The sequence below is a fragment of the Calypte anna genome, chromosome 4A (assembly GCF_003957555.1).
Source record: "Calypte anna isolate BGI_N300 chromosome 4A, bCalAnn1_v1.p, whole genome shotgun sequence".
Lineage (NCBI taxonomy): Eukaryota > Metazoa > Chordata > Aves > Apodiformes > Trochilidae > Calypte > Calypte anna.
The window spans coordinates 13803927-13821407 of record NC_044248.1 but is presented as its reverse complement, the minus strand read 5'-3'; the positions used below and the strand labels follow the sequence as shown (position 1 = coordinate 13821407).

The window sequence follows — 17481 nt, the reverse complement described above, 5'->3', positions numbered from 1 at the left end:
GTATTGACTTTCCTTACCACAGCCTACACAGCTCTGGTGTTCGGTGTACTGCAGCTGAAGCATTTTTGGCTTAAGAGTATGCCTGGTCTTTCCAAGACTAGTGGGCAGGCCTTTTTTAATTAAAGTTATAAAATCTATTATTTTAAATTTTAGTATTTAGTATTGAAGGAGAAAAGTGGCCTTTCTTTTCCTTTACAAAGCGCAGCTATTAAGACTTCTGTTTCTCTGTTATTTTGCTCTCTTCTTTGTGGCTCAGGTTTCTCTTTCCCTAATTTACAGGTCCATTATATTGTTTAATTAGTACCTTCCTTCTATCTTAAGGCTATTTGTAATACTTTAAAACTGCTATACTTTGTGAAGTTGTCAGTTGTTCATCACTGGCCTCAGTACTATAACCTGATCTCATTGTTTATGACAATACCAAGTTTCTCCTATACATTAGTGTGCTAATTATTACTTCTAACATCTTATTGAGCAAGGGGCGGGATAGAGGGTCCACTCTTCTTCATATAGACTACAGTAATTTAGAGAAGTACCATGGGCAGCCACAGAATTACCTGTGTGATGAGAGTTTGGGCCCAGGTAACAAATTCCTGTCTCTTTTCCCAAATAACTTTGCTAAGATAGAGCTTAAGTTAGTCCAAAAATTGTATCCCATGCCCATAGCATCCAACTGTGACACACCAGGGAGAAATGCATGTTGACTGTAAAAAAGAATTTACAGATGCTAGTATACCATAAGCCATGCTTTTATTTCTGTTTGAGCTTAGTACATCATGGATTTCACATTTCATTTATGGTGCATTCACCTCTCTGCACTCAGATCTAACAGGCAGAACAGGTCTTAAGGGGCAGGTAACCAGACCCACCAAGCACAACCAGACCCTTACACTGGGTATTTAACTGTCCTTTCATGTCAGGATGATCGCTGTGGAGCAGAAGCACAGTACACAACAGCAGGAGCTCTGCATACCAAATACCACAGAAGCACCTGTGCAACTCAGTGGGGTTTGTTACAGCTGTGCACCCAAACTAGGGGCGGCTCTATTTCTGCTGTTACGGTGATTTTGATTTTTCCATATGATTTAAATTACATTGAGTATGTAAGGTTGTCTTGACAGAAAGGGCTGTTCAGCTTGACACCTTGTTTACTACTTTGAGACATGCAGACACCTGAAAAACACTAGCTATTAGAGCTTATTTTCTTAAGATGCAGGTAAGAAATACCATCTCTTAAAAGAGTATAACCCATACTTTCTCAGGTGTGGTTCAAGATAGCCCTAATATGGTCCTTTGTCATGTACACAATTTTTACAATTCCTCTATTTCCCAGAGCCTCTGTGAACTTGTGTCACATAATAGCAAGAGACACCAAAATATCAGTACCTTTCAAATTACCTGCTATTAGCATCTTCACAAGTACCTACCTACAGCAATACTGATGGTAGTATCAAATCTGTTTACTCAAATATGTCCTTTTTTTATTTTCAGCTTACATTTCTCCACCTCAGTTCCACTGCTCTTTCAGAATCAGTTCTATCTTTGCTGAACACCACAAGTACTATGGCAGTTGTAGCCTTGCCAGGGGGAATTAGGTAAAATACTGTAAAGTGTTTCAGAGAGAGAAAAGTGTTCTGGACATATAGTAAATTTATTCATACATCCACCATCTGGTCTTCTGCATTTCTGGAACTGAGTATGATCATATGCTGAAAAAAAGGATCCTAGGAACTGGCTGCTTTAAATAGGTTCACTTTCTCATTTTCAGATGGCTTTTGTCTTTCTTTTTTCAACCAAATTCTTCAAGAAGAATTCACCTAATTGCAAAGCAAAAAAAGCACCAAATTACTTGTAGGCATTTCAGTGAAATAATGGAAAACAATACATATTCTCATTTAAAGTGAATATTCTATTCTACAGCTGTTCTTACCAGTATTTTAACAGTAATTAAATTCTATACAACAGCATGTTCGATATATACAGCAGGGATGAAAAAAAAAAAAAAAAGCAAAAATACCAACAAACCCCATAACCCAACAAATCCCTCCACCCCCAAAATCCTGATTTCTCCTCATGCCCATTTTTGTGGAATACCTCCACTTCTTTGTGATTTCCAATAGGCAGAAGTGGAGTGGTTTAATTAAAAATTAATTCCTACCTCATAAAGTATCAGCAACTGGTAGTGAAACCTGCAATAAATCTCATTTGAGCTAGCATTAAAGCAGTCTGAGAAGCAAGGTGCCCAGACAAGCCTTCCCTGTTCCCTCCTCAGGAAAAGCAGGATGCTGGACCTGCACAACAGTTCCTCTGTATCAGCTGCTATTAATACCCTATGTTTTGTCAGAAAAAAGCATTGCTGTAAATGTATCTATTGGTAAGGCACTGAAATAAATTCTGCCTAAAGCAACCAAATGATATCACAAACAAAAAAGGGCCCCATTAATCCCTGAAGTGTGCAAGAGGCAGAATGTAAAGGGAAACTCCAAACTGGGTACACTTTACCCTGCCTCACACATATACAGTATGAACTAGGTTTGGCCAAAAACCAGATTAAGCAGCGCAGGAACCATACAAACATGAATTACTGTCATACTGATGCACTTAGATGACATTTAGATTTACTGGAAGACAGTAAGTGTAAACAATAACTTTAAAAAGGATTAATTATATGAGGTGTCCTTGAGCTAAGGTGATCTCTGTAGCATATTACTTCACATTTTATTAAACTATTATCTGCTAAAAGATCTGATGCTTTTCAGTAATTTACCTGCTTTGTAGGAGGAGCGCACCAAAGGCCCGCTAGCAGTGTAATGGAATCCAAGATCATTTCCTACTTTTTCCCAGTACTTAAATTTTTCAGGAGTTATGTACTCCTCAACCTGAGTGTAAAGAATTCATTTAGATCAGATATTAACACAGGAAATGGCTATAGCTAGCATGTAGGGACATGAAAAACAGTTATACCACAGGCTGAAAATTTTACAGTTGAAAACTTTCAGCAGCCAAGTCATAAATAGAATTTTCTCTCTGCTTTCTACCAGAAGAATGCACTTTATTTGCTTTACATGTTTAGCTGAAAAGTTTCAAATTTAATTTCTAGTTGTTACTAGAACAGCTTCTTCACATCACTAGAACAACTTCATCTTCTTCACTGTTTTTGAATGGCCCTTTCAAGCAAACCTTTTATTTGTCTACAGGAGTGGGAAAAAAAATCCCAACAATAGTCCCACTGATCTCTTCACTAACAGTTATTTCAGAGAAACACAGTAACAGGACAGAGACTCAAGGTCTGGACAGATTACAGAAGGAGAAAATGGTAACGTGGCACCAGTGGAAGAGGCACCATTAGAGGACAGCCTGAGACAGTGAAGGGGAGCTGGCCTGAGCCATCATGTTTGAGACGTACACTGAGACTCCTGTTTTCCAGAATCATGCCTCAGCCCCAGCTGTCCCTCCAGCTGATAGCAGCAAGTGGAAGTAGGAAGCCTGCAGAAGACTGAAGGGATTAGATGGCTGAGGCAATTTTTAGTGAAGAGTCCATAACAAGACTCCTAGGGTTAGGGTCCCGATGCTAGGAATCCATAACAGGACTCTTAATCTATCAGGTTAAACAGCAGATCAGATCTCCTAACAGCAGGGTTATCATCTCAAAACAGATCAGGTTAAACAAGGAAGGAAATTCTTCCCAGTAAGGATACTTATTGAGCCTCAGATTAGAAAGAAGACACTTGACAGTGCAAGAGGCAGACTGTAAAGCTGCCTGTCAATAAAAGGCCTTTTTACCTTTAGGTGCCGTTTTGTTGGCTGCATGTACTGTCCCAGGGTCAAACAATCTACCTCTGCTTCCCGCAGCACTGCAAAAACAACATTCTTTGTTATTGGCAGAAGGATCTCAAGGGATTGTCAGTAATTACAGAACATCCTCCTTCCAAGGAGAAGAAAGATCACTTCCCAGCATCCTGCAGGGGTTACATTCTGCTCTCCAGCAGAGAACTTACAGCCTGCACGAGCAGTAGTCAGGTAACCTCATTCTGAGCTGTGCTGCTGCAAGACCTGAGCAACCTGGTTTAAAGCTGGAGAAGTCACCACTGCACAGCACTCACTGCAGTCAGGTGTCTCACTGCAGAGACAACAGGCTCTTGTCTTTTATCTTACTGCTTTTCAGTGGCTCTTTAGGTCAGAGCCTTCGTTTGACAAAAAATAGATGTATCCACATACACTTGGCAACTCTCCTCTCTACCAAGAGACTGAAAAGATGCAGACAGTTCTGAAGAGCAACAGATCAGGGGAAATTCTCTGCATCTTCTGCCAGTTTTATACACTTAGGATATATGTTTCTCTTAATGCCTGCAAAATCTCCTAAACCTGGTCAGCTAACATTTGAGTGTATATACTAGAATCAATATACAGCAAGCAAGGTCAGGCAGTCTACTTACAGTGGGAAATCCTGACAGACTGCTTGCCTGAAGAATTATGTTCACTGCAGCTAGTGGGGTATTCTGAACAAAGGAATGGCTGAGGAATCAGATTTTGCATTAACACATTTTCTGACTACTTGGGCTGATTGCCCCAAGTCAAAGAGAAAGAAAAGAGAGTATTTTGATTCCTGTATTACATTCCCTGTTACCCCAGAAGCTGTGTTTAGATTGATATAGTTCTATAAGAAACTAGTTCACTATCAGCACATTTACAAGTTCTTTAACTCACACGCAGACGAGGGAAAGGGACCAAAATTAGAACAACTGAGTAAATGTGGTGGGCAACAGTTTGTCTCTGGATACACCCATAATTTTTTCTGAAAACAAACAGCACTAGATCTGAAATTTCATATTCTTGTGGCTAGAAAATGTCAGGTAGGAAGACTGGTAATTGTAATTTTATGGTCCAGACTGTGGGACACTTGCAGAAGAACTAGACTGTATCCCTGCATTCTAAATATGGATTGATGTATACAAAAATAAAAGTATTGGGTAGACATTCTTCCAGGATATGGGAGAAATGCCATAGGATTTCTGAATTTCCTCCTACAAGTGCATTGCATCCACTTACCCCTGTGAACATTTTTCCTCTTAAAAATACATTTAAATGGAAATATAAGAACATGCTACAACTCCATGTATAACAACTTTTTAACATCTAAATAAGCAAACCCAAATTATTTTAAACAATAAGATCTGCTATTTCTAAAAAGAAATAAGGCAACTATGTTGCAAGCCAATTATTTAAGAACTGCAAAGGTAACAACAGTCACACAAAGATATTCATAACTTCTATAACAATCAAAAGGTCCTGGACCTTCCCATCAAATTGTGTCTGAAAACCTAAAAGTCATACAAAAGTAAAATATTTCTGAAGTTCACTCTTTTTTAACCGATCAGGTTTGGCTTTTTTTCCATAAAACTCATAAAACATTTCCTGCACCAGCAAACAGATCTGCATGAGGAGACAAAGACTCTCACAACTATCTTCCAGCAGAGTAAAACTTCACACCCGTGAATTCTGCCATGTATTTCAACACCAACTTACATTTCATTGTAGAATATACTTGTTCATCTGTCTCGCCTAACCCCAGCATGATGGAGGTTTTAGAGATGACTCTGGGCTGGACCTTTTTGGCGTGTTTCAGCACACGTATGGACTGCTCAAAGTTGGCACGGGGGTCACGGACCTTCCTTTTCACAGTTTCAGCACAAGGGAAAAAAAACAAACCACATGACAGAGTGCTCAGAAGTTCAGAGATGTCGAGAGCGGTGCGTTCTGTTTCTACAGAGTGAAAACGGACCCGTAGTGGGTTTACCAGCACGGTTCGACACCCTATGAAAACGCCCGAACCAGACCTGGTTTCAGTACCCGAGCCGGGCTCCCCGCAAAGCCGCAATACACGGCGGGGCGCCCCGGGCCCTGGCAGGTGGTACCTACCCAGCTGCCGGGCCGGGTCGGATCGGGTTGGGTCGGACCGGGTCGGGTCCCGGTAGAGGCGCGGGCGCCATCTGCCGGCGGGCGGTTCGGCGCGCGGGGTAAGCTGGGAGCGGTTCCGGCCATTTCGCTCCGCGCCTCAGGGCCCCGCCTGCCGCCCGGCCCGGCCCAGCTTCCAGGCGGGTCTCAATAAAAGCCTCCTGTCCCAGAAAACCCTTCCCTGTTTACACTCCGGACCTGCCGCTGTTCCGTACCTCTGCAGTTCGGGCACCGTCTCCACGTTGTGGGCATAGACATCCAGTCCCGACAGAGCCACTTTCTCCACAGCTTTCAGGTCCCCCCGAAAATCGGGAGTTAGGCATTCCACCAGAATTTTTGAATTCCTGCAAAAGGAGATATTAAAAAATGAACGCATCTGTGGGATTTCTGTCGCTTTTGCTAAAAAAAAAAAAAAAAAGCACCTCAATATAGCAAAACCCCCCAAACATGACTAAGTAAATGACGCTGTGATAAGCAAAGTAAATTCGGGATGCACTTCTAAAACAACAGATTTCTGCAAATCCCTGAACTGCAATTCAAACAAGCATCATGTGTTCAATTTCTGATTTTACTCATGTGAGCTGAAACAGAATGAAAGCCAAATAATAAATAAAAAAGCTATTCCGCCAGTCTCCTCAGCAATCACATTCACTGTTCATCAATCTGTCTTTGTCGCAGGTTAACTTCACAGAAGTTTAATATCAGTGCTCCAAAATACAGAGGAGTTATAATCCTGCCTACTGGGACATGAAGTTCTTGCCAGGAACCAGATGTCAGCTCCAAAAAGCAGGCAGGGAAACCTGGAGGAACCCTTTGGGTCCTCAGATAAGAGTGGGTAAAGCCTCAGATGAGGTTATGCAAACAAAATCTGCAGGAAGGTAAGTGTGCTATTTATTGAGTGGCACAGGGCACTGGTGCAGAGTGGAGAAGGCATGGCTAGGGAAGGCAGGAAGGTACAGTCACAGATGAAGAACACACCCACAGTGGGAAAACTCAAAGCAGATTGATCACTGATGAAAGGGAAACCTGGCTCCTGCCATCCTGTGGTGACACCATTATCTAAACCAACTGTGAGCTCCAAGCTTCAAGAATTAACATAGCTCAGAAGTATGTGCTCAGTTCCTGGTAAACCAGCCACATGGTTCAAGAAATAATCCAGTGCTTAGCTTTAAATAAGCCTGGGCCTATTGGAAATGCATCCAAATTCAAAATACTCTGGGGACACCATAGAAAAAGATGAAAACTTCAAAAAAAGGAACCACATACAGGCTAAAGGCAAATTTTTGTATTTGCATCGTCCCTGGAATAATCCATCTGAAAGTATTTTTGACCTATGTGCCCACATTTTAAAGTTGTAATAATAATAGGAATACATTAAAAATATACCTTTCTTTCAGATGAGAGACTGTCTTTGCAAAGTGTTCTGCTCCACCATCAGGCATATCTAGAAGCATTTCAATCATTCAGTTAACCTTTATGTTCAAGAAACGTATTTAGTTATTAGCAAAGCCACAAACTCCTGCAGAGTCAAATTTAAATGCAAACAAATAAAGCAGCTGTTAGTCAAACCCCTGTCTTACTGCTCACGTCAAAGGTTTACAACAGATATTCTACCAAGCCTTATCTACACAAAGTCTGATTGTCCAGGGCAGACTTCAAATGTTTACTCTGAATTTACCTGTCTCTAGGTTCACTGTCAGCCTGAGCAAAGAATGGCTTTATCTATTTCTGGTTTTGGTCTGAGAAACAGTCCTACAAAAATTGAAATATGTATTATTGCTCTTATATTGTAAGCCACTTTGAAGCTACTGCTATTCCCACCAAAGTTCACTGAACAGTCTCTACAACTGCCTTCCCCACCTGCATGATGCCACCACAAAGCAGCCTTAAAAAAAAAGCAATTTCAGATTTCTTCAGTATAATCAGTTCAGGTTTCTTAAGTATAATTTATTGCAGGTTTAATGTTTGGAAGGAAAGTCTCTCGTGGTATTATATATATTCATGGAGTTTGGTGTTTTTTTGCTATTAAAATAATAGAACACAGTGCATAAGTATGCATTTGGGGGGAGAAAAGGTTAAAATATGTAATAAAATACTGTAATCTTTAATGCTAATTCTGTTACATTTTACCAGACAGAGAAATACTAGGAATATGCAGAAACTGTTTAGCACTGCTGACTCCTCTAAAACTGCAATCCTCAACAACTGGTGACCAATGTTTATCAAGGTCTGTGTCTACCCCACATAAGGCACAGGAGAGCTTAGAAAGCCAGGAGAGACAACGCACTGACCGTCTCTGTCGACAGATGTCAACACAACATAGTCCAGGCCCCACTCAGCTATGGCCTTTGCTGTGTTGTAAGGCTCCTCAGGATCCAGTGGAGGTGGATTCTTTGCTGTCTTTACTGAACAAAATCTGCAACCTCTAGTGCACGTGTCACCCATCAGCTAAAATAAGGAAGATGTTTCTTTATATTGTACATACTGATATTGCTAAGAAACAGCTGCATAAGCTAGATCAGATAAATCCCAATAGTAAACAAAACCATGATTTTCTCTGCATTTCTTGTAATACACCCACACCACCACAGTAGAGATCCACTACAAACAGCTCAGACATTAATAGAGCACTTAAGCAATGGTTAAAGGCTTACCATAATAGTAGCTGTAGCTGTAGCATATTCACCACCTCCCCAGCATTCTCCAATGTTGGGACAACGTGCTTCTTCACATACCTGAAGGTAAAAGACAGTCATGTACCTGACTTTTTTCATGTACCTTTTCTTTTTATGATTATACTAATAAACAATTTCAGTAATAGCTACAAACACAACATAATTCCTTCTGTGATGAGGAGATTAACAGAGTAAAGGGAAAGAGCTCTCCATGCATACCCACTGCTTTTTACCACCTGGAAGGTATATTTAAGGCACTTGAATTATTTCTATAATTTCTTTTTCATGCAAAACATGTATGGAACCCTAAAATTATGTGTGTTTCCATTAAAAATAGTCACTCATAGCATCTTCTGATCATTTTGGTGATGCAAGTAGTAAACCCTAGTATTTAAAAATCACAGCAGGAAAACCACAAAATACGCTTTGGGGTTTGTCTTTATTTTTTATGGCTAAAATTCACCACTGGCAACAAGGATCACCACTGAGGTTGGTTTCAGTTTTGAAGATCATGCAAGACATGATTTCTACCTGTTCTTCACCAAGAGATAATTTTGTAGCTGTAAAAAAAAGCCTTATTTCTACAGAAAAACTTGGTCAGCACGAGATTTACCGTATGAAGATTTAAACTTCTCAAGGTATTCTTTAGTTTATTGTAGTTCTTTCCCATGGGAATGCTAGTTTTCAGCCACGGAGGAAGATGCAGCCTGAATAACATCATGCAAACACAAAGATTACTAAACTATTTACATGGTAAGTTTCCATTAATTTCATAGAACTGCTCTCATTTGTTTGATTGTGACTAGGAAAGGCTGCTTGACAATTGAGGCAGCTCAGCAATCAATATTAGTATCATTCACAGCCATAACAGCCTCCTCTGTTCCATGTCTGTGACCATACCAACATGCAAGAGTAGGAATTTGATGTAATCTAAAGGTTTAAAACTTCACTGCTGGCATTTAAGAGTGCCACACTGGAGACTGCAACAGTTAAGGGCAGTATCTGTTACACAGCTTTTACCAAGTCTTATAAAATTAATAACTGGCAATATGAAGGTTTTAAGCATTTTTAAATTTAGCTTCATTTGTCAGTTTTATTTTATCAGTAGCATTATTTCAACACCAAAGTAAGGTACACTCACGTACTTATTTATATTAGAAATCTAATGCAGGGCATGGCACAGACATGAGAAAATACCACCATGTCTTCATGTTTTGTCTCAAGTTTGAAGTTAATAGTGGTTTTGTTCTTTCTTGAAAAAATATTAATTTTTTAAGCCAGTCTGACAATTAATAGAAAAACATTGTATATATTTCATCGTTAAAAATAAACATGCCAGATACTGCACAGAAACAACTACAGCTGTTAAAAATCACAGTTACCTTTCTCCTTTCTGACGCTTTAAATTGCCTTTATACTCAGCCCATGTGCTCTTGTCTGACAAATCTCCAGACACAAAGTCTTGCAGGTCTGGTCCCTTCTGCAGAAACTCTTTTTTTTCCTCTGGCAAAGACCCCGATGTTGTGTACTGGTTACACGCGTGGCTCCCAGACACCTAAGAGAAGCAACACTGTAATTTATTGCATCTCAAATGTACCGGTATCATACACTAAATAAATGCTTGTCCTTTTGGTTATTAATGTACACTTGGTAGAGTTTGTGTAAGGATTTTCCCAACTGTCTGTATTTAAAATATATAATGCATGCTCTTTATCATTTTAAGTAACGGGAAACAACCCCAAAGCATGATCTCTTCCACGATATCCTCGCAGCACACTGAGTTATATGGGGTTAAGATATAAATAACACTGTACAGAATAATCTAAGATTTCAGGGCCGAAAAGCAAGACGTCGAGACGATCAGCAGCCAAACCCTTGGGCACGGAGCACCGGTCCGGGCTCCCGGAGCGGGGTTTGAAGGGATGGAGCCCGCACCTCCGGACCCCCTCACCCTCCCTTCCCGTAACTCCCCGGTCTGTGGGTGCCGGGGCACCCCACGTCCCCCATCCCCGCTGAGGGCCGGGGACAGCCCTTCCCAGGGTCAGCCACCGCTCGTTAGGAGACGCGCTCAGCCACCGGCATGGCACCGACCCCTCACCGGGGCACCGGTGCCTTCTGCCGGGCCGCACCGCCCACCCCGGTACGCTCCGCCGCCGGGCACCTCTCTGTGGCACACAGCCCTGACCGGGCACCGACTCATCCGCCCTTGAGGCCCCAGGATCAGCCTCCGGGCGGCCGTGGCGGCGGTGGCAGCCCCGCAGGAGCGGCCCCGGGGCAGCAGCGACATGGCGGGGCCCGAACCGGATCGCCCGATCGATCCTCTCAGTGCTCGCCCGCCCCGCCTGCCTGCCCGCCCCGCTCACCCGCATCGGGGCTCGGCTACTCTCGCCTCGCGGACAGGCTCCTCGCCGTGATGACGCTAGGGGGAGACCGAGCGTCTACTTCTACGTGATGACGTCAGAAGCGTCCTCTTTCCGCTCTGCCTGCTGCGAGGTGAGGTTTGGGCCGGTGGCGGCATCCGGGACCATCCGGGGCCATCCGCCGCGGGGAGACCCCGAGCGCCCCGCCCGGCCGCCCATGGCCTCCCGGGGCGGCGCCGGGCGCGGCCACCGCTCTCTATCCCCATCCTTTCGGGAGGGACCCCCCCAGGATGGTGCCATCCCTCCCTCCCCCTTCCCGGTGCTTGTAGGCCCGAGCTGGGCCTCGCTGCCGAGTTGGGCGCTGAGGCCGCCGCTGCGCTGGGGCCTGGGCGGGATGTGTCGGTGTTGGAAGCGGAGTCCGGCGTGGCCGGGGCCCAGCGGTGGCAGAGAGCGGGGGTCTGGGGCGTCGGTTCGGCTCCGCGTAGTTGCGGGTTCCGGGGAGGAGTGGTAAGGGCTCAAGCGAAGCGCGTTGCCGTGAGGGTATGTAGCTTTGTGGGTTGTCCTTTGCAGGATGAAGACCATTCTCAGCAACCAGACCGTTGACATCCCCGAGCAAGGTACGTCTGTCTGTCTGTCTGTCTGTCTGTCTGCGTTGGGAGCACGTTCCGTGGCGCTGACCCCGCAGCCTATTAACGCGCGTTTCTTTTTGATTTCCAGTCAGTGTTTCACTGAAGGGCCGGACAGTCATTGTCAAGGGCCCCAGAGGAACCTTGAAAAGGGATTTTAACCACATCAATGTGGAGCTCTCCCTCCTGGGAAAGAAGCACAAGAAGGTGAGTTCTGCGGAGGTCCTTTCTTTGCCCAGAGAGGGAGGGTAGGTTTACGAAGAGCTTCTTGGTACTGAGGGCCATTAAAGTCAAACGTTTAACTGCAGATGGGCTGTTTAAGTTTTTGTTTATTTCTTTGTTTCCTGAAAGAGAGATAGCTTGTGGAGCTCTGGGAAGTCTTGCAGTTCTGTCATGTAGAGGAACAATTTGTTCATTGATTTCTTTTGTAGTTAGTCAGTTGCTGGGAAAGGAGTTGAACATTGTATCCTGTGCTTCACAGACCGGCTAGTTTTAGCTAAATTGACCTAAATCTCTACATTCACTATCCAGAATTGGTAAGTGACATTATGAGAGCAGATGATCTCTGAACAACTGCATAAGACTTTAAAACCTACATAAAAAGGGAAGGAGCTGATTTCAGCTAATTTTTGACAAGTATCTTCAAAACACTGGAGCCACATCGCATTTCAGTAAAAAGTGGGGGGATCATACACAGGAGGCTGACTCAGAAACTTCAGTGTTTAGCATCTGAGAGCACATCCTTCAGCTTGAGATGTCAGAGTATTTATCCCAGCTTCTTTGAAGATTTGTTAGTAATGAGACATGAAAAAAATAACTCTTTTCATGCGTCTGGGAGTCAGGAATTCCCAGGCTTGAGCTAGGTGGGCCTTTAATAGCCTTTAAAAGAAGTAGTGTTTATGCCTTTGCTAGGTGGGGTCTTAAATGTTTTATCTAAACTTTTCATGCTTGTTTCATCAGAAAAACATAATTTTTAGTTTGGAAGTGTAGCTGAGAGCTTTGTTAATTGTACTTAAATTTCTTTTACATAGCTACGTGTTGACAAGTGGTGGGGTAACAGAAAGGAGCTGGCAACAGTTCGCACGATTTGCAGCCATGTACAGAACATGATAAAGGGTGTCACACTGGTAAGTTTTGTTTTGAAATAGAGTGACAATAGACAGCCTTTTACTTTTGTGTAGCTTTCCAGAGCATACAAGATGTAGCTTTCCTTCTATTATTTTTTTTCTTGCACTTGCTGTCAAATTGAATTCTGTAGTTGGAAGAATGCATGAGTGTCTCTTGGACTTGGTGTCTTGCTCTTGTTAAGAAACTATTTTCGATATATCTCGGGTTTAGATTTCTGCAGTAAGCTAAATGCACCTGGTTTGCTTTTTGGGCCTGTTCTGTTTTCAGTACCTAATGATGTCCTTTATCTCACAGGGCTTCCGTTACAAGATGAGGTCGGTGTACGCTCACTTCCCAATCAATGTAGTTATACAGGAGAACGGATCCCTTGTGGAAATCCGGAACTTCCTGGGAGAGAAGTACATCCGCAGAGTGCGTATGAGGCCAGGTGAGCATAGCTGGAGGTGGACTTCACTATTTCTCACCAGGGTTCCTAAACTACTTTGTCTGTACTGCTGCTGTTACAAGAGGTGGTGAATAATGAAGCAACGTTTGCTAGTTTTAATTTATGTAATCTTCCACTACCTTTGTCACTGTTCACATCTATAGTTAATAATGCACTTGTAATTGTTTTTAATAGTGAGAGCAAGCTGATAACTAGTTCAGAGGTAGTTACTGTAGCATGAGTTACAAGGAGGCCAGTGTTTACTTTCATGATAGTGAGATCCCAGCAGTGTTCACAGTTGGTAGACTGCAGAACTGCAGATGCTCAGTTCTGGAGTTGTGTTTCAGTTTTAAATGTTGTGCATGATCTAGTCTCACCTCACATAGTACTTTTGGTCTCGAAAGTGTTCTTGTATTGTGAATTTCTTGACTGTTTAGGAGCACATGTGATAAATTTCAAAATTACTATCTTGGCTGTTGCTCTTACATCTTGCATACTTGTGAGTTTTAGCAAGATGTCTAGCAGAGTAGGCATTTGGTAGAGCATGGTATATGTTAAAAGGAGGAGACAAGCCATGTCACAAACACAATCACCTGTAGGAAAACCTTCCATGTTGATACTTCTGATAGTTCACTTCTGATGAGGGTGTGGGTGAGGATATTTAGTGTGACTGATGGTGTTTTTAGTGGCTCTAGATTAAGCCTCTCAGACATGTCCAAAACCACTGGCAGATACAGTGTGGGCTTACTTATGTGGGTTTTGACTGATCCACTGAGAGATATTAGGAGTGGGTTTGATTATTGTATTTGATTTTTGTAAGTCAGCAGTTACTTCAAAGATAGTAAAGTCTGATTAAAATCTTAACATCCATTCACTAAGATCAAACTTTAAGGATTCACTTGTGTAATGGAGTTCCAGTGAGACTCTTGAATGGCCTAGTGTTTACTCCTTGTGAGTATTTGCAGTGTTGCTAGTATAAACATGGTGGTTAACAATGTTAGGGAGCTTGGTTTTTTAATATGACCCAAGATTAGGGTTAATCCAGTTTTGTCTTAATGAAGGTAAGAATGTGGAAAATGGCACCACCTAGCTGACAAAGCCATGCTGGCAAAACCTGGTTTGTACATGGCATTGGTCATTAGTGCTGTAATACAGTCACATTACAGTAGGAGTATCACTTAGTAGCTTTGAATCCAGAGGATGTCTTGCAGTTACCTTTGTTTGCTGAAACCGAGAGAGGACAATCTTGGGAGGGGTTTGAACTAACTCTTAACAAAGTCACAGAAGTTATTTATTGCTCAGAATACAATTTGCTGCATCTGTAAATTGGGAGAGGACATAAGTACTGTTTCTTTAGTACACTTGGTGTCTTCATCAAGGTTGTGTGTGATAAAGGTTGTGTGTGTTTTCCTTTCTATAGGTGTGTCCTGTGCAGTATCTCAGGCCCAGAAAGATGAGCTGATCCTTGAAGGAAATGACATTGAATTGGTCTCTAACTCAGGTCCGTGATGTACATGTGTGAGCATATATAATGATACAACCATTTTTATCTGAAAATGTTAGCTCAGCAAATTGTCTCCTTTCTCAAAGTCTGCAGTAAATGCCAGCTCAGTTTTATTTTTTTGTTCTCTAGTCATTGTGATTGTTTTTCATAGTCCTCAAACTTTTTCTAAACTTGAAGATACCTTTACAAGTGCATGGAAGCGTTTGAACCTTTGAGTCAGTGTTGATGGGCTTCTTGGCACCAAACCTTTTCATCTTTTCAGTTGCATGACTGTGCATTAGTAAGCTGTGTACTGAGTTGCCAGGGTGGGCTCAGTGAAATGCATCTTGTTTTCATTATAACTGACAGGATTTCAGGTTGGTAAGTCCCTTCTCCAGCTGACAGTTTCATTTGTTAGGTAAAATACTGGAGACTAAACAAAGGCTTTGGTCCTCTTACTTTGTGCTGATGGTCTTCCTTTGTCTGCAGCTGCCTTGATCCAGCAGGCCACTACAGTCAAGAACAAAGATATCAGGAAATTCTTGGACGGTATCTATGTGTCTGAGAAAGGAACAGTGCAGCAGGCAGATGAGTAAAACTCAAGAGGTTGGTGTCATCGTACACAAATCATAAGATATCCATGTAGAGATGGTTACTCAGTCTGGGGACTTGACAAAGTTTCTCCACTTTACCAAGGCATTGGTTAAGCAGGATTCTATCTGGGATGCAGTTGTGCTTGTTAGAGGTGTCCTTAGAAGTATCATAAAATGTAACTTTAGTTGGGTCCCTTGCAGCAACTTCTCATCTTGCATCAGCTTTCCTAGCATGCTGCTGTTTTGGGAAACACTTGACTCAAGTGCTGTGTTCTGCACTGTGTTCTAGTGATGGTGGTGGCTGAGAATTCAAAACAAACTGACATGGGCAGACAGACAGGTTTACAGCTATTTGCAGGGAAGACTTTGGGCACTGTTCCTCTTGGTTGGACACTGACTTAACTAGAAAAAATGGTCAGTGCATAATTTCTTTATAAAGGTCTTCTGTGTAGTTTGGATGTAAATACTTGTGATCAAAGGTCAGTTTAACAAGGTTAACTATTTAACATTGTGTTCATAGATTTATTAATAGAGTTGTGTGCAAGGATTTTGGGATAATATTACCTGATAAAGGAATTTGATGCATTTCAGCTATGTATGGTTCCATACATGGTACAAAAGAACTTATGCAGAATGAGGCAGGCAGGCTTTCAGATAAATAGGTGTTGTGTGCCTTTTGAACCTAAGCTCAAGACATGATGCAAACGTAGTTCCATAAAATAACTTTTTTTATCATCAGACAGGTACCAGATAATTGCAGGCTACTGGAAAAATACTTTCTTTCTGTTTTGAGTTCCTTGAGAGAGAGAATAACATGATACTTTCATGTTAAACACTCATGAGCTGTTGTGTTTGAAGGCATCTTTAATCTTGTCTGAATAAAATTAAGCAATTCTTCAAGCTAATAACGTGTGTCTTGGTTAAAAGTGTCAGATTAATTGATTCGTTGTCTGTCTGTAAACTTTAGTTTTACATTTGCAGTGCAATTACTGTTCTAAAAGCTTCTAACTTTTTATTTACAGATGACTGGATCCTGAACCAAACCACCATGAGACATTATATCAGCAAGTACCAAATAAAAGAATGTGGTACATAACCTGAACATCATGAGAAGTTTAATAAAGTAAAACCTATTTCATATCTTGGCCTTTTTTTTTTTTTTCCAAAAAAAAAAAAAAAGCTTAACTGTGATTGTGTGAACCTGTTCAAGATCTTTGGGAGAAGCAGTTTGCCACAGGGTAGCACAAGGTAACGTTAGGGCTGTGTACACATTGCTCACTGCTCGCTGAGAACATTCAGTGGATAAAGAAGTCTGATGGCTTGGAAACCTCCTGCCAGTGGAGTGCAGAGCCAGCATGTAAGTCATGAAATAGCTTTCAGTCTTGCCATTAAGTAGCAAAAGCATTCTCACAGAAAGGAGAGCAGTGTTCTTTCACACTTCAGAACATCAAACCAATGACTGCAAAAACTGATTTTCATATGCAGTTCCTGGAGAGGAGTTCAGACTTGTGATGACAGAATCTGAAGTAGATTTCTGAAGCAGACTAAAAATTGGAAGAAGTGGAACCAAATTTTTAAGAGTTTAAACTGAGTACAGAGATGGAAGTGGAGATCTGAAGATGCAAGGCCTTAGCTGTATTGCTCAATTAAGGAAACCAAGGACTTGACCTCAGGGTTCATGCAGACACACTGCTGAGTTTTACCCACAGTAATTTGTGTCATGGGGGGGTAGAGCTGGGTTTCACTTAGTTACTAATTTGCCATGCAGCAACATCAAGTTGGGATTTTGTGGTATTCTGTGCTACAGTAAAGCCCACGTTGCATCCAGCTTTGAGAAAAGATTCACAGAAAATGCTGAAGTGATGCAGAAACACAGCAAGTGGCTAAAGCTTCATGTTGAGGACAGCATCTGTGCACACATATAAAAATCAGAAAATCACCCAAAGCACCCAACTGAATGATTCTGCTGAGTTCAACAGTGGTGTGTGACACCAGTGTCTGAGTCTGGAGAAGTTCAACTGTACAGGCATGGGCTTTGTAGATAGCCTGCTTAATGTTTTTAAGCTGTGCCTTTGTGCTATTTGAATTGTGTGGCTAAAAGAGTCTTCCCAAATTCTCTGCTCCTGCAATGCACGTGGAATTGAAGAAGAGTTTCCCTGTACAGGATTCAGTTTGATTCCCTGGTTCTGTGTGTGAGAACCAGTCAGTGTCTTGGGGCGGTGGAAGCATGCACACAC

At 42.1% G+C, this 17481-nt stretch overlaps 2 protein-coding genes across 2 annotated transcripts; one reads left to right on the top strand and one right to left on the bottom strand.

The window, feature by feature from the left end:
* Window positions 1-733: 733 nt before the first annotated feature.
* Window positions 734-10948, bottom strand: LIAS (lipoic acid synthetase). The gene is made up of 11 exons (XM_030449488.1): window positions 10831-10948; window positions 10013-10185; window positions 9244-9337; window positions 8610-8690; window positions 8247-8403; window positions 7342-7399; window positions 6171-6299; window positions 5527-5672; window positions 3784-3854; window positions 2768-2879; window positions 734-1817 (listed from the first exon to the last, which is right to left on the bottom strand). The coding sequence occupies exons 1-11, from the start codon at window positions 10915-10917 to the stop codon at window positions 1765-1767; spliced, it is 1161 nt and encodes a 386-aa protein (XP_030305348.1). The 5' UTR covers window positions 10918-10948; the 3' UTR covers window positions 734-1764.
* Window positions 10949-11066: 118 nt separating this feature from the next.
* RPL9 (ribosomal protein L9) lies at window positions 11067-16384 on the top strand. Its single transcript, XM_030449662.1, has 8 exons — window positions 11067-11123; window positions 11561-11607; window positions 11708-11823; window positions 12648-12743; window positions 13039-13171; window positions 14589-14669; window positions 15141-15257; window positions 16267-16384. Exons 2-7 carry the CDS (start codon window positions 11562-11564, stop codon window positions 15245-15247), a joined length of 579 nt encoding a protein of 192 aa, XP_030305522.1. The 5' UTR covers window positions 11067-11123; window position 11561; the 3' UTR covers window positions 15248-15257; window positions 16267-16384.
* The last annotated feature ends 1097 nt before the right edge of the window (window positions 16385-17481 follow it).